The 22,094-nt window shown below is 47.0% G+C and overlaps 1 protein-coding gene across 3 annotated transcripts in view; it reads right to left on the bottom strand.

The window, feature by feature from the left end:
• VCAN (versican) overlaps positions 1 to 15,027 on the bottom strand; it is a 99,392-nt gene extending 84,365 nt beyond the window's left edge. The window contains exons 1-3 of one of the 3 annotated variants that reach the window (XM_063423698.1): positions 14,720 to 15,027; positions 6,638 to 6,713; positions 1,493 to 1,864 (exon numbers count right to left, since the gene is read on the bottom strand). In XM_063423698.1, coding sequence (XP_063279768.1) covers positions 1,493 to 1,864; positions 6,638 to 6,707 — 442 coding nt within the window. In that variant the 5' untranslated portion in view covers positions 6,708 to 6,713; positions 14,720 to 15,027. The remainder of the gene's footprint in view (positions 1 to 1,492; positions 1,865 to 6,637; positions 6,714 to 14,719) is intronic. The other 2 variants (XM_063423699.1, XM_063423700.1) reach the window with 2 other exon arrangements.
• Positions 15,028 to 22,094: the final 7,067 nt, after the last annotated feature.

Below are 22,094 nucleotides of genomic sequence, written 5' to 3'. Positions count from 1 at the left end.
AAAAAACATGGAGCTGCAAAGGGGTGGGCAAGGCAGGGCACAAAGCAGGGCTGCTACGAGGAAATCCATCCACACAGCTCAGTGTTGTTCTAAGCACAGGTGGAAACCTGGGGCCAGAAATTGCCTGTGCATGACACAGAGCCTGGGTTAATGCCCTGCCTTTCAGCACACCCTGTTAGCTCAGGCTCAGTGCCAGCCCAACAGAGCTCTGGAGCAGCCTCTGTGCCACACTCCACAAGTAGGTTCCGAGGGGAGAAACACCTACACATCACATGCTCCTTTGGCCACTCACTCTTTTGTTTTGCTTAAACACATTGAACAATCCAGGCTGGGGCAGAGGGGCTGGAAAGATGGGAAAGGCCCTGGGAGTGTTGGTGACAGCAGCTGGACATGACCCCAGAGGTGTCCACAGGGGGAAGAGGCCAACGGCACCTGAGTTGTCGCAGCCACAGGGCAGTGACCGTCCCTGTGCTGGCACTGCTGAGGGACCACCTCGAATCCTGGGGGCTGCTCTGGGCCCCTCCCAACAACAAACTGAGGGGCCAAAGCATGTCAAGGAATGGAACAGAGCTGGGAAAGTGTCTGGAGCACCAGGAGCAGTTGAGGGAGCTGGGAAAGGGGCTCAGCCTGGAGAAAAGGAGGCTCAGGAGGGACCTTCTGGCTCTGCACAACTCCCTGACAGGAGGGGACAGCCAGGGGGTGTTGGGCTCTGCTCCCAGGGAACAGGGACAGGAGGAGAGGGAACAGCCTCAGGCTGGGCTAGGGGAGGCTCAGGTTGGACATCAGGAAATAAAACTTCACTGAAAGGGTGGTCAGACGTTGGAACACACTTCCCAGGGAAGTGGGGGTGTCATCATCCCTGGGAGAGTTCCAAAACTGTTTGAATGTGGCATAGGGGGTCCTGGATTAGTAGTGAACATGGCAGTGCTGGGTTAATGCTTGGACTTGATTATCTTAGATGTCTTCTACAACACAAACCGTTTTGAAACTCCTGTCTCTTCTGTCTTTCAACACATAGACTTCTCCCTTTCAAAATTCTGGAGGCTACTTCCTAATAGAGATGACAAGCAAACTCTTATCATTGCCTGCCCCACATTTAGCAAACATCTCCCTACTTCTTTTCTTGCAGCTTAACCCAGAAGAGTTTTCCTTCTTCCAGTCCAAAAGTTATTACTGGTCAAAAAGAAGCACTTCCTTCATGTTTGATGCTCCCTTCCCTGAAAGAATGGCTCTCACTTTTGGTGGCATAGTTTGAGATATCAAACTATGAGATATCAAACTATATAGACAGGCCAACCACAGCTTCAGTGGATTGTTTTCATCCTAAGTGTTCATCCTTTCCATCATAAATTACTTCTTTTCACCCTACTCAAAGGGCAAATCATTAAAGACACTCCTTTAAATCCTCTCTAGTTTTGTGTTAATTACTAAGTTTCGGTGCTTTAACTGGAATCACTGTTGGCTACAAATGAAATACAAATAAGATCCTTACCCTCAACAGCCAGAGAGACGATGCCCTGGGTGTCCTCCACTCCATACATGACGTCGCAGCGATAGACCCCAGCGTCGCTGGCACGCAGCTTGGAGAAAGTCAGCGAGGCGTCCCCGGTCTCCTCGGAATTGCTCGGGACAGACACTCTGTCCTTGTAGCTCTGGCCTATTTTGATGTTGCCATTTTGGGCCACCAGGACTGTGGTTTCCTTGGCATCCTTCCCGCTTCTGTCCAGTTCCACCTTGGACCATTTGATCCGGAGGTACTCGGCGGCGTAGCTGGAGGAGATGGTGGGTGTGGTTGAAAAGAAGCACGGCAGGACTGAAGTTCCAGAGAGAGATCCCTTGACCAGGGTTTTTTTTTCTGCTTTAACTAGAAAAAATGGAGAGAGTGAGGAGAGAGAAAGAAGAAATCACATTAGTGTAACAGCAAAATCAGAAAAATATCTATTTCATTGTTAATTAATGATTTACTAATGTAAAGCCTGAAATCCACAAACCTTAACTGATTTTTAACAAGACTGGGGAGTATAAGCTGAAAAGGAGTTTGTATCAATTCTAGTGCATCTTTCGCTGATGATGGAGAACATTTCTCTTAGGGAAAATTTAATTCTGATTTATTTTCTCCATTTGTTATGATCACCAAGTAATTAACCTTTGGAAACTGGTCTGAAATTTTAGGTGACAGATGATCTGTAAGAGCTGTTTCTTCAATTCACAGGAGGAAGACCACTCTGAGGGAAAAATGATGATTTTTCATCTCACTGGCCAAAATTCTGAATGCAGGGGAGCTGCTGGAGTTCACACCTTGCCTCACCTCACAGCAGCTGTTCCTGTCCTCAGAAGGAAACACAGCCCATGGCTTTGTACCCCTGTCACCCCTGACTCCACTGTTCTCTCAGGGGTTAATTCTTTTTGTTGCACACATGCTGAAAAGCCTTTCTAGTGAGAGTCTCCCAAATAGGCACCCTTTCAAAGTTGTTTCCTTGTAGCCTCAGGGCCTTTAACACATCACAGAAATGAAATATTTCAGGATGTAAAAGCAAAGGAGGAAGTAAAGCACACAGAAAGTTCCTACTTGTTTCAGACTTGATATGATCAGGACTTTTATCATTTCTAATGTCATCTCCAGCTGCAAACATTTCACAGTGAAATGTTTCCATCTGACAATATCCTAAGGGCGAAGCTGACTACTGTTCATCCAAGATGCACACTGCAGCTGAAGAGGGGGATTCTGATGGATTTACCTTTTTAATGTGATGTTGTTTCATCACACATAATGGCTTAATGAAGATTAAAAGCTGATGCCCAACAGTAACTATTTTACCTCTTTCACAGTCCTTCACTCTAACATTTTTGGAAGGTAGAACATGGTCATCATTGTTTTGAAGGGAGCTAGGATTCATAAAGTTTAGAAATATAGTAATTCACGAATAGCCATGTGATACATAATACGTGAAAAAGGAGACACCAGCACATGAAAATTATCTGTTTCTCTATGATAAAAAAATAATCTCTCCATAAAGAGTAGAAGATTGGAGGGTGGACTGGAAGGGTGAGCAGAGGGAGAGAATTAAAGAACAGGAGCAAAAAAGGAAGAGAAAAAAAAAAGAAGAGGGGGAAAATAGAAAAAAATAAGAAAGCAAACAGAAAAAAAAAAGAGGAAAAACGGGGCGGGGGGGGAAGGGAGAAAAGAAGAAAAAAAGGAAAGTTGCTCATTAACCTGCTTATTTTTAACAGAGACAGATGATTTTCCACAAGACAAAGTCTTAATGGTATTATCTAAACAAGTTCAATACAAGAGTCATCAGCTTAATGCCCAAGCATTTCAATAAAAGGTACTAACCAGAAAAAGAGAAAAATGGGCTGACAAGGAATACACTGAATTCTGAATGGAAGGTCTTGGGTCCTTTCCATCCATTCCTACCAAACTAGAATTCCTTGGGCACACAATTCAGATAGAGTCAGGATGACAGTATCAAAACTGATGAAACAAGAGGTCTTTAATATCACTTTCATTTTGTTGAAACTTGACAGAGTTACAGTGCTTAGAGATAAAGAAACAGAATAAATTCTCAGTTCTATCGGTTATGATGGAATTACTGCCAAATTGCACAGGTGGGAGATTAAATCAGTCTCAAAATATTTTGAATTTATTATGATCTCTTGTTATCTATACACCTTACAGAAATTCTTCTTCTTAAATAAGGAATGACTAAATTATAATTATACTGACTGACAGAACTTTAATAAAGTTTTTAAGAACATTGTTTCTGATTATGAGTGACCTGGAATATCAGCACTGAACCCTGAGGAAATTTCCTCCTTTTAAAATTTGTGTCCTCACATCAGCCCGCTAGAAGCCTTGGCAAACAGCACATACAACTCTGATATGCAAACAAGATCCTGCTTAAGCTACTCCGCAGAACAGAAGATTCTGTGTAGCTGCAGCTCTGTCCAACTTTAGAAAGCATTACATCACACTTGCTAAGAAACTATTTGTTCTGGTGAGGGCAGGGAAGAAGGAGAAGAAGACAAGAAGGAGGAGGAAGAAGAGGAGGTGGAAGAGGAAAAGGAGAAAGGAAGAGAAGGAGGAAGTTTTTCCCTACAGAAAAATATTTGGCTGACAGAATATCTGAAACACAAGATTAAATTATGTTCCTGCACAGTTCCAAAAAGCTTGATTTCCTGCAGCAGTCCAAATCAGTTAGTCTAGCAGAATTTACTGACCAATGCAGAAGGTGTCAGTATCTTATATTAATCCATATAACCCTTTTTTTTTTTTTTCTCTTCAGCATTTTTGCTAAGCTTATATTCCATGTCAGCCCCTACCAATGGGATGTGATAGACCAATGACAAGTAGCTGGATGTCTTCCTTCTGAGGTGGGAAGAAAGGAACTCTTGCTTGAGAACAAAGTCTCTTTCTCCAAAATGTGTACACTTGTTCTGTGGTAAATGTTACAAAATTCTTAAACTAGGAGTCTAGATAATTTTAAAAAGGACAGAGTTCTGCCCTTCTGTATCAGATTAACCACAATGACCAGGCCAGTAAGTCTGCAGTGGACAAAGAGTCTGAAGAAAAAGTGCCCTTCATGGTGTGACACTGTGTAGAGGAGTGAATTTGCCATATAACTGAGCTTAACTGAACAGAATGTTGCTACTGACCATGCAGTCAAATCCCACATGCTTAAAGAATAAAATATTCAATTTATTTTTAACTAAATTTATGAGGAAAAAAAAGAAAAGTGTTGCATCTCATTTTTCAGTTCATCAACAACCTGCTGGGACATATGGTATATTGCCCTGTCTAGCAGCAGAAATAGAAAGGATCAGTGAAATTGTGTGTTTTGACAATCCAGCTACTAGCACTGAGCCTAAAAGAAGCCTTCTCATTTACCACAATTCTTTTAGTGAAGACAATAATGAATTAAAATGAGTGCAACTTGTAGAAAACTTTGACAGGTAATGGACTGAGACCAAACAAAAACCTTCCCCAAGTTCTTTACCAGGTGATTTGTGATCTGAGCAAGCAGAATAAGAGGACATGAAGAGTGAGGAAGAACTACTTTTATAGTCTGCAAGACACTTACAAGGGGCCAGGCAAATGTAAATCTCTCTAATGTTGCATAACTCCACATTATGCCACAAATGGCCACCCAAAACAGGTAGGAAAAACTCCAGCGTTGACTATAACCACAAGGTTCAGCTTGTAAACCACAATAGTGATAAGCTGGGAATTGGTGTTTCGCAAAAGATTTAAAAGCTTCAGTTTTAAATCCAAACCAAGGATTTAAAAAGAAAAGCTTGACACTTAGGGTCTGTCTTTCAGAATGTTGATACATATTTTATATTTAGAGTATTTTTAAACAAAAGCCATACTTATAAAAATTGTGTGCAGTCTTTTAACATTCATCCTCAAAAATATTATTGCACCGACTTGTCTACAAAAGATAAGGACATGAGCTGATTCCACAGATTATTTAGGATCCTAAATTAGATCAATCCATGAAAAAGGAAAATTTTTTCATCTTTGTCCTCCTCACCATGGCCACAGTTTGAAAACGGTTAAGACTCTGTAGGGCAAAAGAATGTCTGCCAGCTTAAAAAGGAAACCCCACAAAGTTCAGTGTGTTCAAGGAACATCAGGGTCTCTCTGAATTACTTCAGAAAAATTTGGGCAAATAAGGATGGGTTACAATCTGATCTACATTCCAAAGAACAGGACATTCATAAAAAACTCCTAAGTATCAAAAATTCCACTCAGGAGATAAGAGGAGCCATTTAAGATGTAATAAGAGGTGGAGTAAGTGAGAGGACACGTAAAGGTGCTGTCCCACGTTCTACAACTCCATGGACTCCATGTGACTCTTTCCCCGTACATCCCCTCAATCTCTGTACCTCTTTCTACCTAATTCTGCATTTGTGCAAGGCAATGAGTCAGCTCTGTGGTCTGATCCAGACATTTCTTTCTTATATCCAATCTAAATCTATTATCCTTTTTTTCTTTTTTTAAAATTGGTTCTACTAGCGAACCAGTCCTTTTCTTTATCATTCAGGACTCCCTAAAGATGTTACTAGCAACAGTGTTCCAGCTAGGTGGGAATAAAAAAAGTAGTAAATTTGATTTTCCCAAAGGCTAAAATTAATTTGAGGAGCTCCTGGAAAGAAGGGGGAAAGAAAATAAAGAAAAATCTTGCTTTGAGACTTGGGAAAGCTGCTTTCCCAATTTTGTGAGTCTGCAGCTGCTGTTGGGATATTTTCCTTACTGAAGGCCTGACCCAAACTTTCAAATAACTATGGCAACCACACACGGATACATGCTTTAGTTTTAGCATGTAATTACCAAGAGAGGTAGTAAGGCCTCTTTCCACCCAGACCTGCAGCTGCCCCAACACCTCCTTGCTCCAGACCCCAGCAGCCAAGGGAGCTGCCCCAGCTTAGCTCATGGCAACCCAAGCACAACAGACATAAATCATTAACGCCTTGAGGAGGATACAGAAACAAAATTAGTGACATGATGCAGCATGGCAGAGGCAAAGAAAGTCAATTTTCTGAGTTTCGACTGTTTCCTCAGTCCTGTGAAATGCTCTACCAATTAGACCACTAAATTAATTTTAATTAAATGTTCTGTGTACAGAAGACTTACCTTTAGGTAGCATATATGTTATAACTAACGTAGAATACATCCATAAGATACTTTTTATACTTAACAACATCTTGACCTAGAAATGAAGAACAAAGGAGTAAGTGGTTATTACTGCGCCGTGTTCTTAGCAAACGTTGTAAGTCAGCATACAAATATTTTTCACTGGTATCAGAAGCAGTCCTTGCTTTCAGGGCATCCTCATTTAACTATTTATGGTGGAAATTTGTTACAATGACCATGTGCCTCTATGGAATACAGATTGGTAATGAGTTTCAGGTTGTTGAATCCTGAGTGATTCTCTGACATGTCAGTTTCCTTCGGGTTTCCTTCCCACTTTCCTTTACATCTTCCAACAGCTGGAAAGCTCTTCATAGATATCATATGTAAACAACAATAAATTGCATGTTCACAACATTATTTCACAGTTTTCAGTTCAGTTCATAGTTATACAGGTTGAACCTGTAAATATCCCCAAAGTTACAAAAGCATTGCAAGACACAAAAACATCAACAACTACAAAGGTTTTATAAAAGTCCCTCACCCATATAGTTACACATATGTGCTATGAACATCCCAATGTAAGAAATTACTTTCAGCAGCAGTGTGCCAAAACACTGACAAATTTTTATCACGACCTTGATTTTCCTGATATTGCTGCAAAAACTGCTACCTGAGCTCTTCACTTGGACAAGTAACCAGGTTCACAGCTTTTTCCTGTTCAGAAGAGCTTGTGGTTGAACTGTCTTAAGGATCAGTGAAGCAGAGATTTAGCAGATATTTACATGCCTGTGTTATAACTGTGGAACTTCACTGAACACATGTACAACTTAAAACTTCCACTTCTAAAAACTCCACAGGCTGCACTGAACATGACAGCAAAGACAAACGGAGGGGCAACTTCAGAAAGCTCCTGGTGACGTGTACAGCCTCAGGACAGTTCTCTCCACAGCTCACAGCTGCAGCCCGAACTCCACATGAGTCTGTGTGAACTGGCACACATCCTGTAACATCTGAGCAGCACGGGAAAGACGCAAAACATCTCCAACCAAGCCTTTCCAGTGAGGCAAGTTAAAAATTCCCATCCAATAGGGCTGAAAACCCCAGAGCCTTTCATTCCCTGTACATGGATGGCCAGAGCCAGCTGGTTGCACTGCGAAACGTGTGCTACAGCCTATTCCCTGGGTGTGGAAGGAGAAATGCAGCTGCTTTCCAGAGAGCAGGCTGCACGCTGCCAATGACGCCCCATCTCTGCTGCAGCCATTCAAGACCGCTGAGTGTAGAGACTGATATCACTTATTTTGCAACATGAACTTCATGGAATTTGCACTTTTCTCAACTGAGTCTGAAACTAGCACGAGGATTTCATTCAGTTTAAGCCCTATCTGCCATAAAAGTTCTTTTGAAGACCATAACACCTACCCCCAACACCACTTAGCCAGACTATTGCGTCTTCCTACATTTACACAAACCAAGCTGCATGTGAAGAAAACAAAACTGACTATTTTTGAGCTAACTTTAAAATTCTATACTGTGCCCTGGTATAGAGGCAAACTCCCTGTAGAAGGTCATTATAAGGGAGGAGGTTGCACAAGATCAAAACTGCAGACATCATAGTTCTTTGAATGCAATGGACCAGCTCTGAAATACAGTCACATGCTTGCTTAGATAAACACTTAAACGATCCTCATTATTATACAACAATTAAAAGAAAAAGTGATGTCAGTCTGAGCCTACAGATGTGCAGAAGTACCTTCAAGCAACCCTTGTATCCCAAAAATGCTGGAAGCCTCAAGCACCAAAACCACTGCAGTGAAGTTCCTCCAGTGACACAAGAGATCTGATGAGAGCATGAAAAGAAGACTGATGGAATTCTCCAGCTTCCAAGGTGCTGAGTGAAGGATCTGTTTGCAAGACAAAGTTCTGGCCCCTGTGAGAGCTGAGTGGCTCCAGACCTTTTTCAGATCTTCTTCCCACATGTGCTCCCATGTGTCACACACTGGCCACATTCACAGTGAAGCCAAGGTCCAGAACAGAATGTTTATAAGTTTAGCTCTCCATGTTTACCCATAAGTTTTATCTCCCTCCTTCCCCTGAAGGCACCCTTGCCTTTTGGGACCAGAATCAAGAGAATCAAAGAAACCAGACAAGAAAAAGAACAAAGTGTTTTCTTTTTCCCGACAACGGTGGTGTTGCACCTAAACAGGGCTGGTTACATTTTGCAACCACCACCTGGCTCACTTCCCTGGCTCTGACCTGGCGTACCTGGGTGCCTGGCATGTGCCAGTGGAAGTCTGTTGCCCTTGGAAGCTCACTGCAATTGCTGTCATAACATAACTGCTTCCATGTTTGGTAAGAACACAAACCCTGCTGCTACGCTTCCAGTCACCAAACACAACACACACAGCCACAGGGACAGATGAGAACAGAATGGCAACTGTGGAAGGGCAATTTTCAAGGTATCCATGGAAACAGAAGAGAAGATTCCTGGCTGTGATGGCTCCTAGCCTTTCACTGGGCAAGAATTACACCTGCTGCACCAAGGGCTTGGATAGCTCCAAAAAGTTGCATTGTTTGAGCACAAAACTTAATATGAGACATTTGCCAAAAATACCTACTTGACTCTGGGAAAACCACCTCCTGACTTTCTATAAATCTTCCTTATCCTGAAATGCTCACTTAAGCAGTGAAAAACCCTGGAAGAATAGTCTGATTTTCAGCCCTTAGGGTCAGGATTGTGGCTCCTGCACAACCCTCCACACCTGACAGCGGATTTTCATGCTCCAGGCCTTGGTGGGTTCCTATAAACACTCCTGGGTTGCCGAGTGCTGCTCCACTCCAGCTGCCGGAATTAAACATGCAATTACCCCTGCCAGCCTCTCCAAACATGCAGACCATTGCAGCAGCATCTTCTTCAGCCCCACAGGGCAGCCTGGCTTGGGAAGAGACAGAGCTCTGCAGACCTGGTGCTAAAAATCCTCCTCAAGACACAGAGGTGAGGCAGAGGTTGCTGCTTACACCTCACCCTGATTGCTGCCACATTTCCAGGCTCTTGGATGTGACTGCTCCTGCCTCCTGCCCTCCTGCTGGCAGAAGCTGTGGAGGGCTGCGCTCTCTTGTAGCCTCCAGAGCCAAATCCCTGCTTAAAACAGGTTTGTATTTCCCATTCCCGCACTCTGTGCTTCACAGAAGTCTGCTGTACTGCCCCTAAGTCCACTGGAATTAGCCAAAATCCATCTAACTATACCTTTTTCCACAAGATTTTTTTTCCTGTGGTGTCACTACACCCATAGTAAAAGACATCCATAACACTACAGACACAGTGAGCAAATCTTGCCAAGTCAAGCTGCAAGACTTGAGTAAGTGTTTAATTTCCACCTTCTGTTAAAAAAGTACCTCATTTGACGTGACCAAACTTGGGTTGCCTGCTGGCTGGTTTCCAAGGGGGCTGATCCATTCTATTAGGAGCTACTACAGGCAGATGGATCTACAGTAGGAATTTGTGTTACATTTCTAAATGGGATGCAACCCTGAATGCAGCACCTTTTAACCAATAAATGCCAAAGTCTTGGACAAACTTGACATCTTTAAAAACTAGTAGCAGGGGTTCTCTCTGTAGGGAAAGAGCACAGCTCCTCTTTTTGCAGGCTCTGCTACCTTCCCTTTACTACAGCACAAATTCATAGAAGCAGGAAGTTCTGACCAAATTCCAGCTTGTGTTTAGTTTGCAGTGTAAGCTTGATCTCACACCAATGCTATTTTAATTTAACCAGATGGGAGAACATCATGTCTCTCTTTCTGTTTAAAACTCCAGGTTCAGAACGTGAAGTGTCCTGGTGTGGAAGAGACTACAGCTTACCATCCAAAAATAGTCCTAGTTCTCTGAAGCTGAGACAATGAGGAATTAACCATTTTCCTAGATGTAACAATGTCTCTAAAACCTGCAACTTCTCAGGTCACACTGAGATTGGCTCTGCACAGGCTCTACAGCTGCATTGAGAAATCTGGACATGTTCCTTAAATATTTAAAAAGCAGCCTGTGCCCACCTGACCCTCATAGTGAAAGTCAGAATGACATAAAAGATGAAAAGGAAAAAAAAAGGAAAAAAAAAAAAAAAAGAGGGCAGGACTCAATATAACCCAGCACTAGAGAAGAGAATGAAGGCTGCTCATTCTAATAGGTAAAACATTAAATTACAGCTTCCAGTGGAACCCCAACAAGCTGGAAATGACCAGTCCCAGTCACAGCACGTCCCTTGCTACCTTCCAAGCCCTGAAAGCTTCACAGGTGCTATCCTTCCTCAAATGCACACATTCTGCACTTTCTTTTACTTCTGCAGTCCTTTGATCCTGGTACTGTTAATTGATGACATGTATCCACCTCACCATCAGCGCTGCCTAATTAACTCTGCCAGCTCCACCACCTCTCTGCTGTGTGATTAATTAGCCCACTGTGCCGACACATGGCTTCTCAGCCTGCATCCGATTCATCAATGGCCCCTGCTTGGCCCATTATCCCTTTGAAAGGCCCTCCCAAGGCCTCAGAGAAGGTCTTTGGGGTGTCTGCATCATTCCTTCCTCATGACCTCCATCCATTCCCCCCCAGAGTGGGGGAAACTACTCCAGGCTGAGCCCTTGTGGTGCTGCCTGCAGGCTGGAGCACAGTCAGAAGCAGTAACCAGACCAGCATGTTCTGGTACTCCTGGCTGCAGCAGCTGCTGCCTCGAGACATCCCTCACGGCCCCATGCTTTTATGCCGGGAGCAGCTCCAGGCTCTGGGACAGCAGAGACACAGTGTAAATCTGCCAGAGGCAGCGCGTGGTAGAGCAATGAGCACACCCTGCTTCTCCTGCATCACCCCAGCTCCACCTTCCTGCTCCTGCCTTCCAGAAACATTGAATATCTCGAGCTGGACACACAGGGATCACCAAATCCAGCTCTTGGCCCTGCACAGGACATTCTGACAATCCTACCCTGTGCCTGAAAGCATTGCCTGAGTGCACCTTGACCTCCGTCAAGCTTGGTGCCCTGATGAGCTTGTTCCAGGAGGACTGAGGACCTCTCCTTCCCATCTCTGTCAAGCACCCGCCCTGGTGAAGGGTGCAAGAGGTGCAGGAGATGTGAAGGTGTCACTCATGGTGCCCATAGATGTAACCCTGTACTGCCAGCAAGGGGTTAGGCACCAGGAACCCCCGTGGGCCCAAACAAGGGTTCCTCAGCACCTCTTGGGGCCCACTCAGTGCCACTGCTGGGCACAAGGGTGGCTGTGGGCGCCCTCACCTCGCTCTGCCATCCCCACAGCCCCAGTGCCGCTCACACCTCGAGCCAGGCACTGAGGAGCTGCCCTGAGCTGGAAATGTTCCAATCCCACCCCAGTGCTGTCCAGCACTGCCTATCGGGCACTGCCTGCTCCTGTGCCACAGAATCACAGACGCACCGAACGGTTTGGGTTGGAAGGGGCCTTAAATATCAGCCAGTGCCACACCTGCCATGGGCAGGGACACCTTCCATTATCCCAGGCTGCACCTCAGTGTCCAGCCTGGCCTTGGACACTGCCAGGGATCCAGGGGCAGCCACAGCTCCTCTGGGCACCCTGTGCCAGGGCCTCCCCACCCTCCCAGGGAACAATTCCTTCCCAAGATCCCATCCAGCCCTGCCCTCTGGCAGTGGGAAGCCATTCCCTGTGTCCTGTCCCTCCAGCCCTTGTCAATTGTCTCTCTCCATCCTTGCTGCAGCTCCTTCAGGCACTGCAGGGCCACAGTGAGGTCAGCCCAAAGCTTCTCCTGTGCAGGCTGAACAATGCCAGCCGTGCCAGCCTTTCCTGCCAGCAGAGCTGCTCCATCCCTCTGCTCATCCTGGAGCCTCCTCCGCATCGACTTCTTGTGCCGAGGACCCCCAAGGTTGGATGGGGAGTACGAGGAGCAGCGGCGACAGGGGCTTTTGCCGCGGAGGTCTTGGGTATTTAAAATTATTTCATTACGGCCGTGATTTGGGGCAGTCTGGCCTTTTTTTCCCCGGAGCCCTCTGGCGGGAAACCGGCGGGCGCGGGGGCTGCCGTGCCGCCGCTCGCCGCCAGGGGGCGCCGCGGGGCCGCCGTGCCCGCCCCGTTCCTCGACAGCGGCCGCACCCCCGGCCGGGACCAGGCCGACAACCCCAAAGCGGGACCGAGCCCGCCGCCCCAAAGCGGGACCGAGCCCGCCGCCCCAAAACCGGGACTAAACCCGCGACCCGCGGCGCACACGCGACTCAGAGACCACCCCCAAAGCCCAGCCTTGCCATAGCCTGCCCCCGCCCCGGCAGCGCCGGACCGCGCCCTCCCCGTCCCGGGCTCGCCCCGCCGAGCCTCTCTCGCTCCTTGTGGGGGAGGAAACTTCCCCTTTAGCTCAGACAGAAAGGAGGGGGAAAAAATTAAATAAAAAAGGCAAAGAAATAAAGGCAATCCCTGAACCCACCCAACATTTACGCTCTCCCATCCTGGGATGGGGTTTGGGGTTTTTGTTTTTCTTTTTGCAGCGCCTTTCAACGCTCACGCCTCAATTAACAAAAAGGAAAAAAAAAAAAAAGAAATTGAAAGAAAAGGGAGGGAAGGTAGAGGGAGGAAGAGAAAAAGGGGGGAAAGGGGAAGGAAAGTGAAGAAAGGTGGAAAAAGGGGAAGGGAAGAAAAAGGGAGGGACAGGAGGAAAGGGGGCAAAAACGTGTGGGGAAAGGGAAGAAAGCGGAGAAGGGAAGAAACAAAAAGAAAAGAAAAAAGGAAAAAGAGGTAAAGAGGGGAAAAGAAGGGAAAACGGGGGAAAGGAGAGGGAGGGAAGAGAAGGGGAAAGGGGAGGTAGGGAAAGAAGAAGAAAAAGAGGAAGAAAGAATAGAATGGGGGAAAGGGAGAAAAACCGAGAGAAGCGGGTGATAAGAAGGGAAAAGGGAAAAAAAAAAAAAAGCCATGGGGGCTTGATTCCGAGAGCCGGTGCAGGGAGGGAGGGAGAGGGGGTGGCCAGGAGGACGTGACCAGGGGGACAATGAGGGCTGGCCCCCGCCCGCCGCCCCTTTGTGTGGGGACGGTGCCGGGGGCCGGCGGAGGCTGCCCGCGGTCCCGCTGCCGTCCCCGCACACACACACACACACACCTCGCTCCTTCCCGCCGTCGGAACTCCCTGCTCGCCCTCCACCGTGCTCTCACTTTTCCTTTGTAACAAAAAGGCGAAATCCCGGGCAGCGGAGGGGGAAGGCAAAGACCCTGCCCCAGAAACTGGACTTGGGTGTAAGAGGGGGCGTTTTGCTCCACTGACCTTGCGATCCTCCTCACCCACCGCCCCCCTTTTCGCAGAGGAAATGTGGTTCGGGGCACGCTGCTCTCCCGCTCCTCTAGACAGAAGATGCTGAGCACCTCAGAGCAGCTCTGCCCTGCGAGCAGCTTTCCAGGAACATCAGGGGAAGGGATTGGAGGGGGACGGGGGGAGAGGGAGAAAAGAGGGACGTGGGGAGCACACAGGAGTGGAGGACACCGAGCTCACGCTTTTCCCAGTGCTAGAGAACTGGTGGCCGAGGGGAAAGGTCCGTTCTCGTCGCTCCTGCCACACGGGCGCTTTGTGTACTTAATACCCGTAAGGAACAGCTTCCTCCCGTGTCCCTCCGGAGCCTCGTCGCACGCCAAGATGCGGCTCTACCTTCCCAGCCATCCGAATCACCAGCACCGAACACTTCTGTCAGGGCTCCCACCCCAAAGTCTTCTGTTCCCTAGTTTTCTTTGTTCTCCTCTTTGCACTGGTGGGTTTTTTTTTTCTTTCTTTCTTTTTTTTTTTTTTTTTTTTTTTTTTTTTTTTTTTTCTTTTGGTGGGTTCCCGAGCATCCCTCCTTCTCCTCTTCCCCTGCATGTCGTTGAACTTACCCCAGGTTGTTTAAATTCACCAATCATCGCTACTCCCTCCCCCTTAAGATTTGCAGTTCAAACTCTTTGTTGGTATAAGCTGTAAAACAATTGTTTTAAATCTTAGACTAGGTGTTTGCTGGCACTCATATATATAGAAAAAAGGGACGGGGAAAGAAAAAAAAAAAGCACTAAAAACCAACCCTCAATAAAAGAGTTATAGTTACCTTAAAAGGTAGCGTATTGCAGAGATCGCAAAAAATCACAACGTGGTGCCTGGGCTAGTCCAGAGATCCCAGTGGCCGCATGAAAGAGTAAATCCGCTCGTTAGTGCTGGAAGGAGCCGGTGGTTCCGGGGTCTCCCCTTGTGCCGGAGCTCGGTCTCCCCTCCTTCGCTCAGTTCCCGCCGGCGAGCACCTGACTCCGAGCTGCGGAGCCGGGACCGAGCTGTGGGCAAAGGGAGCGAGCCTGCAAGTTCAAATGCGAGTCTCAGCCACCCATCATTATTATATCGTTGTACCGTCAGCGCTGCAGAGGAGGGGCGCTGGCTCGGGGAGAGGAGGGTTCACAAGCTCTGCGAGAGCCTCCTTGCAATTTCCAAAGCTCCCGCAGCTGCTGGGCGCAGGAGAGCCCCCAGCGCCTGCCTCCGCGGAGCGGGGCCCCCCTCCCCCGGCCCGGCCGCCCCCTCGGGGCTCCCCCCAGCCCCCAGACCCGGAGCGGGGACCCGCAGCCCGGTGCGGCGGGACGGGCCCCTCCGAGCTCGCCCGGAACCCTCCGGAGTGGGGCAGGCGGGTGCGAGAGGCGCATTGTTCCCCAATTAGACAGTTAACCGGGAAGAGAATGGAGAGACCTCCTCCACCCTGGCTCCCGAAGCCGGTTGAAATGGGGAAAGTGACTGGGACCGAAATGCCTTTTTCCCCTTTGCCTCCCCAGTCTCAGTGGAGGTTGCAAAGAAAGAATAAAATGGTACTGGTTCCAAACTTCCCCTGCTGATGCCAATTCACAGGCAGCCTCACATCGGCAGCCGCCCGAGCCAAGCTCCTCCACCCATGCATCTTCAGCCACTTTTTTCTTTTTTTTTCTTTTCTTTTTTTTTTTTTTTTTTTTAAAGATTAGACTCTGCATTTGCTGTCCAAACCTCTCAGAGATGAAGTCATAAGCAGAACTCTAAACCACCCTTTTACAAGGGACATTCACCAGTTAATAAAGAGTCTGGTGTGCTCTCAGGGTAGCCCCCATTCCAAAATGTACCTATCTCAGTATGTGGGAAACGTAAGGCACCCTTGCCAGGCACAAAATGCTGGCAAAAGCAGTTCCTCTGGCTTGTTCCCTCTCAGAGAAGCAGATGCTAGGAGTCCCCCTCCTCCAGGAAGGTGTAAAGCTGGAGCCAGAAAAGAAAAGCCTGGAGAAATAGGTGTGTCTGATTGCAGTGCTCTGGGCACGTTTTTGGCAGCCCCAGGTATGACTACTTGGAAGAGGCAGAAGGAGTTTTCCTTCAGCTCCTCTCACTGTTACTGTTCCAGCTGCTGTGTCCCCAGAGTTATACTGACAGAGGATTTCAGACAAGCCCAAAGCCCTTGTTTCCGAAGACAGACTTCTTGCCAAGTTGGAGGGGCAGGAGGTGGAAGAGATGACAGCTAAGCAGAAAGAAATGGAGACCTGGAGGCTTAAACCAGATCAGCTTTGTGTGAGCTGTGGCCTGGGCGAACAGAGCTGGAGCGCTGGGTGAAATCCTTATCTCAGCTTGCAGACCTTGTTTATTTTTCCTCCTTACATGGAATAAATACACAGTTGCTTACTTGTGATGTTGAAGAGAGGCTTCTCTCTCACCACTGCCACCTCCTAGCAGCACCAGTCCCCCCAGTTCCTCGTGCCTGGGTCAGTCCCTGCACAGTGGACGTGCCTCCTGGACACTGCCACACCTAAACACACCGGACCTGCGCCACACTGGGATGAGGTTTCAAGGATTGAGAAATCCTTGAACCTCGTGCGTCAGAAGAGTTGACAGAAACACAGCAGTCTGTTTTCAAACAGGCACTATAAGCAGTTGTGGGCACGTTTTTGAGGGTGTTTGATGCAAATTCACGCAGAGGTTTTGCAGTTCCTGTTTTTGGTAGCCTTGCCTGCCTCACCGTGTGCAGTGTCACTGCTGAGGCAGTGCACACTTCCTCTGCACAGCGTTGTTGTGAATGGAGGATACTGACATTGAATCTCTCCAACACTGGTTCAAACAAGCCTCTTCTGCCCCCCATAGACATAAGGGGTTGGGTGATACCCACGGTGAAGGCACTGTTCTCTCTCCCCATACAATCTCAGCCTTCCCAGGCTGCAGACAAACGCTCTGAAGACATATGCATAATGTAGGAATCTCTGTGGCCTGCTCCCTTTTCTAGGTGAAGAGGTGGGAGACCATCCAACTGCCATCTCAGCCTCTGGAAAGGAGAGCAGGACATCCCCTATGGCATTGGGTATCACCCCTTGCCCAGGCCCAGGCCACCCTCCAGGACAAACAAAGAACTTCTAAATGACCAGACACCACAGTCATGCTGCCCCTCTAGCCTTCAGTGGCCCCAGCTTCACCTGTTCCTACTCTGTTCCCTGCCTTGGCTTCAGGCAGGAGGGGTGACGTTTAACCACTTCTGCAGCCCTGACCTTGCTTCTTCATCACCTCTTGACTCTTCTCCACTGGAGACTGAACTACTGCTCCTGGCAAAGGATGGGAAGAGAAACGAATGACTCTGCTACCCCTGTCCTGGGGAGATCTTTGCTCTGCTGTGGAGCATCCTCTCGCAGCTGTGGCTACAACAGCACACCTCCACGAGGGGAAGCTGCGGGTTTCTGCTCCACTGGGGCACCGGCTGTGCTGGTGTCCAGCTGAAGCACTGACCACCTCTCCAGGGGATGGATGGGGAGATCCTGGGTCTGACCAGAAATCTGAGCAGGGAATAGGGCCGGATGGTAGTGTGGCTCTCTGCCCTACAAGCACCAACAAGAAGCAACCAGTAGTTACAGCCCGGGGCTAACCAGCCTCGGGTCGGCTCGCTGCTGGCACCTCTTTTTTCTTTTTCACCATGGGAAAGAAAATAGATTGATTATTTTTTTAAAGAGAAAAGACCCTTCCCCTTTCCTTTCCCACCCCCCCGATTGCCGGAGCTCTGATGGGAAGCGGCCGGCCAAAGCCGCTCGGTCTCGGAGCTGGGAAGAAAGCGGAGGATGCAGAAACCACCCCCTTCCCCCTCCTCCCCAGCCCGCTCCCCGCCTTCCTCCTGCTCCTCCTCCTCTTCTTCCTCTTCCCCCGGCGCGGAGCTCCCGGAGCCCCCGCGGAGCCTCGGGGCCCCGGGGCTGGAGGCGCGGAGCCTCCCCTTCCCCACCCTGCCGGCGGCGGGGCCACAGGGAGAGGAGGCGAGCGGGGGCTCCGCGCTCCCCGCAGCCCTTCCCGCGGTGGGATGGAGGTTTCTGGGCAGGGGGGAGGCTTTGGGGCCAGCCAGACAAAGGCACAGGCAGAGGTGGTCGCAGGGCTCCTGTGGGGCTGGGAAGGGAGGGATGAGGAACTCCTCCTGGGCATCCCCAGCCCGCCGGGGAGAGAAAACCTCGAGGGAAGGAGGGTGTGTTACACCGGAGAGCCTCGGGGCTTTTCAGGATGACTGGGGAAAATGAGGAGCGGATCAAGCTGGAAAAACAGACAGCTGCAACCCCTCGGTGTTTTCATCCCACTTTATTTAACCCTTCCCACCTCCCCCGGGAGCCAAGCTTTCTGCACTGGACCAAAGAGAAAGGGGGATCCAGAAAGGAGATCTCCTTTGCTCCTCTTGGAGACCACGCAGACTGCCTCCACGGGTTATGACAGGGGCCTGAAATATTGTCTGACTTACTGTGAATGTCAGATATTTTTCTTTGTAAATATTTTAGGCAAAGTAGAAACAGTAAACCTTTACTCAGGCTGCCAAAGTCTCCCATGACAAATCATTGTTTTCAGATGTTCGGATTTGTGTGAGAAAACCCAACAAAAGGGAAAATGTTTAGGCTTTGTCTCCATCCTAAAGCAATATCACTCAAGAAAAAAAAATAATCCTTCCAGCTACATCGTAGTTCAGAGATGAAGAAAAATACTATTTTCATTACACACTTCTTAAGCACAGGTTTTATGTTACTGACTCAACAATGATTATCATTTTAAATGTGAAACACAGGCCCTAAATGGTTCTTTATGAGAAACCATTGTTTTCAAATATCTGAAATTAATTAGACCATGGCTGCAGCCAATGTGTAAATATCAAACTGAACATCTGTGGAAAAAAATGCTTCCCATCACTTGAAAGAATATTGTGGATCTGAAATGCAGTCTCTTAAGGAAAAACTAATTTGTCTGGCATAGATTCTCTTAAGCCATCTTTTGTGGCTCCACAATCACCTTTCCTTTGTGTCTTCTATGTTTTTTTTCCCTCCTGAGCTGCTGTGTGTGAAAAACCCTTACCTAAATGTAAAGGAAATAATTAATGTATTTTACATGTCAGCAGTACTAAGGTCAGTTCAAGCAAAATCAAAGATTCTTTCAAAGTTATTCCACCTGGTCAGTGGCTCTGAAGGTCCAGCTTCCTACTCCCATCTACTTGCAAAGGGTTATGCCATGGCAGCTGTGCTGAAAATGAGTCCACTGGCCCAATTTTACTCTCAAAGCTACAGCTATGTAGGTTGTTTCCTTCTTCTGCAGTGATTCAGTTATCTAAACCCCAGTATGTTTTCGGAAACCACAAAATGTCCTGAAACAATGGACTTTTTGCAAGTTCTCAGATTCCACGTTTAAGAAAAGCCTTTTCTTCCCCAGTACTTCTCTTTCCTACAACGCTTCAAGTGAAATATGTTTTCAGAGGCAAATTAAAACTCTCCAAAGGAGTCAGACTTAGCAGCAGTGGTAACCATAGTGTACACAACCACTTTCTCAAACAAAACTCTTGATGGCTTATGTCAATGTTTCTTTTGTGGCAAAACCCTTCTCCACCTATTTTTACTCCATATTTCTTCAGCAGAGGGGAGAGCACTCAGCTACAAAAACCATGAATAGAGTGTTTCATTTGGTAGCAGAACAAGCCACAATTGATGGTTAGGTATTATTTCTGCATTAAATGTAATGATGCAGACACGGCACTATCTGCACTGAGATAGTCAGTTTCCAGGACACGATTTATCAGCAGCACTGGATGATGATGGCAAAGGCAATGATGTTTTCCTCCTGTGTTCTGATGCTGCCTTCTGTTCTGACTCAGTGTTTCTGCCTTGACTCCAAGGACAAGGGGCCAGACTGGGATGTTTTATGTTTCCACTGTTAATCCCCCCAAAAGCTGTGTCAGGAAGCTGGTGGTGTTTGGTTCTGGCTGGTGTAAGTGTCAGGCTGTGTCTCCAGGTCAGGCTGAAAGAGCAGCCTGCTTCCCACAGCTGGGTCTGGCTCCTCAAAGAATAGCTGCTTTGTGATTTGGGGAGGAGTGGTCAGTGTGAGCAGGTCACCACCAAGGTCCTTCTCAGGGCTGATCCTTGTGAAGACCAAACACAGCACAAGGCAAGAAGGGGGGAAAGCAACTAAGAAACTTATCAGCACAGGGTGGCCTGAGCCGTAGTCAAGTGTTGTGCTAATCCATGCTGTCCTGGGCTTCCTCTGATAAACTCCATCCTGGGTTTGCATTATTTTTGTTTTGATAACTCTGTGGCTGCATCATAAGCTTGAGCGTAGAAGTAATCTTGAATAACCAAGTGTGGGTTTGTTCTCTTACTGTTACCAATACAAATGAGTCTTTCATACTCTGTTTTGTTTTGTTATTTTCTTCATGATACGAAAATACCACCATTGTGCAAAGCATAAACTCTCTGGGTCTGGTTCCTCACTGATAGGGCAAACTCTTGAAATGGATTAAGAGAGATTTTCTTAACTAATCTTTTCTTCCTGGGCCTTCTCATCCTTGGCTAAAGCAATAACAAACATCCACAGTGTGATTAATCCAAACCCTACTGAAGTCACTGGAAAGATCCTGCTGACTCCACAAGTGTCAGTCAACAGTTTCTTCTCCTTGACTGTGTGAGAAGGGAAAGCAAGGAAATTAAATAGATCAGGAATACCTAAAAAGTGGAGGAAATACAGAGTTTAGGCTTTTTCCTTCCCACCCCCCACCATGAGGAAAGTTTTCTGGTTTTCTTCTCTTCTTTTTGTTGATCAAAATGGAGAGGTGGAAATCTTGGAAGGATGAAAACATCCATGTCTGCTGGAAGAGTCATAGCTCACCTTGAGTAAAAGAGTGTAAATTTGGGTGGAAAGATCTGATCCTGTCCTGGGATCTCACAACTTTGATTGGCTGTCAGACATGTCCAAGATAATACCATTCATACTACCATTTAAAACAAACAAACAAAATAATATATCTATTTAAAAAAAAAAGGGATGGAGCTGTCTGCAAATATGTATTGGCACAATTTATAAGACTCTTGGGGTAGCTGTAAACATTTGGCCCCCAAAAATCTTATCATTTTCTACAAAGAAAATTATAGTTTTTTGTTAGGGAAAGAATGGGTATGAAAGCAGAGAGAAAAAATTAGTCCCTCTTTGATATTGTAATATTCAATAAACTACCTACTTTATTGAATATTGTCTGATTTTTAATGATTTTTTTAGTTTTTGGAAGGCCTCAGCTAAGGAAACGTATCATTCTTGAAGCTCGTTTGAGTTTTACACATAACAGGCATCATGGCGAGAGCAGAGAAAAGTTTTGAAAGAGGAAGTAACTTTGCCCTGAAGACCTAAACACCAAATAAAAATAATCGGAGACAGAAAAGAAAGAAAAATTATTTGCCAAATAATTTTACTGGTTGTGAGGAAGATGGGCTCAGTGTTTTGGAAAGCCCAGGACTGTCAGTGAGTGAGAACTGATTTGTGATGTACACCAAGAGCTTCAAGCTCCATGTTCTCCTCACACCATTCCCAGGTCTCTGCTATAACTTGGTCTTGGCTGCCATCGAGGGTTTCTCACCAAGTTTTGGTAAGGCACACGCCATTTTTACCCTCCATCTGCTAAAGGAAGGATAAAAAGTAGTGGTTTTGGTATCCAGGCATTTAGTGAAAGGTTTTTTCTGTTCGGCAAGTGGGGTCTCCCAGGATGAGGGAGAATGGGAACAATGTTAGCATTCATTGCTTTGGCTGTAGGAGCTAAAAGATGCCCTTTTTAATATAAAATCAGACAGAAGTACAAATCAGACACAATAAACTTTGTGAGGTTTTTTCACACTAATGCAAGTGGACCTACTCTCGCTGTAAGTGCAACAGAGGGGTTCTCTCTCTCATTACCTGGCTGAGCACAACCCTTCAGCACTATGGTCCCAGAAGCTTTGGACATTTCCATGCCCAAAAGTGCTCAGAGAGCAGCTGCTGATATCTGTTTGGGGTGGTGAATCTGCAAATGGGGTTGGTGATGAGCAGATAAGGGGGTCTCACAGTGGGGGCATGAGGTCTCCCTGAGACTCTCCAAAAGCTGCTGCCATGTGGAAGTCTTGTGATGGCTGCTGGTTCTTCCCAATGGTCCTGTGAGCCAAGTAAACTGTAAGTATAGATAACACTACCTG

The sequence above is a fragment of the Prinia subflava genome, chromosome Z, assembly GCF_021018805.1.
Source record: "Prinia subflava isolate CZ2003 ecotype Zambia chromosome Z, Cam_Psub_1.2, whole genome shotgun sequence".
Lineage (NCBI taxonomy): Eukaryota > Metazoa > Chordata > Aves > Passeriformes > Cisticolidae > Prinia > Prinia subflava.
The sequence above is the reverse complement of the archived record's forward strand: the minus strand, read 5'-3'. Positions and strand labels throughout refer to the sequence as shown.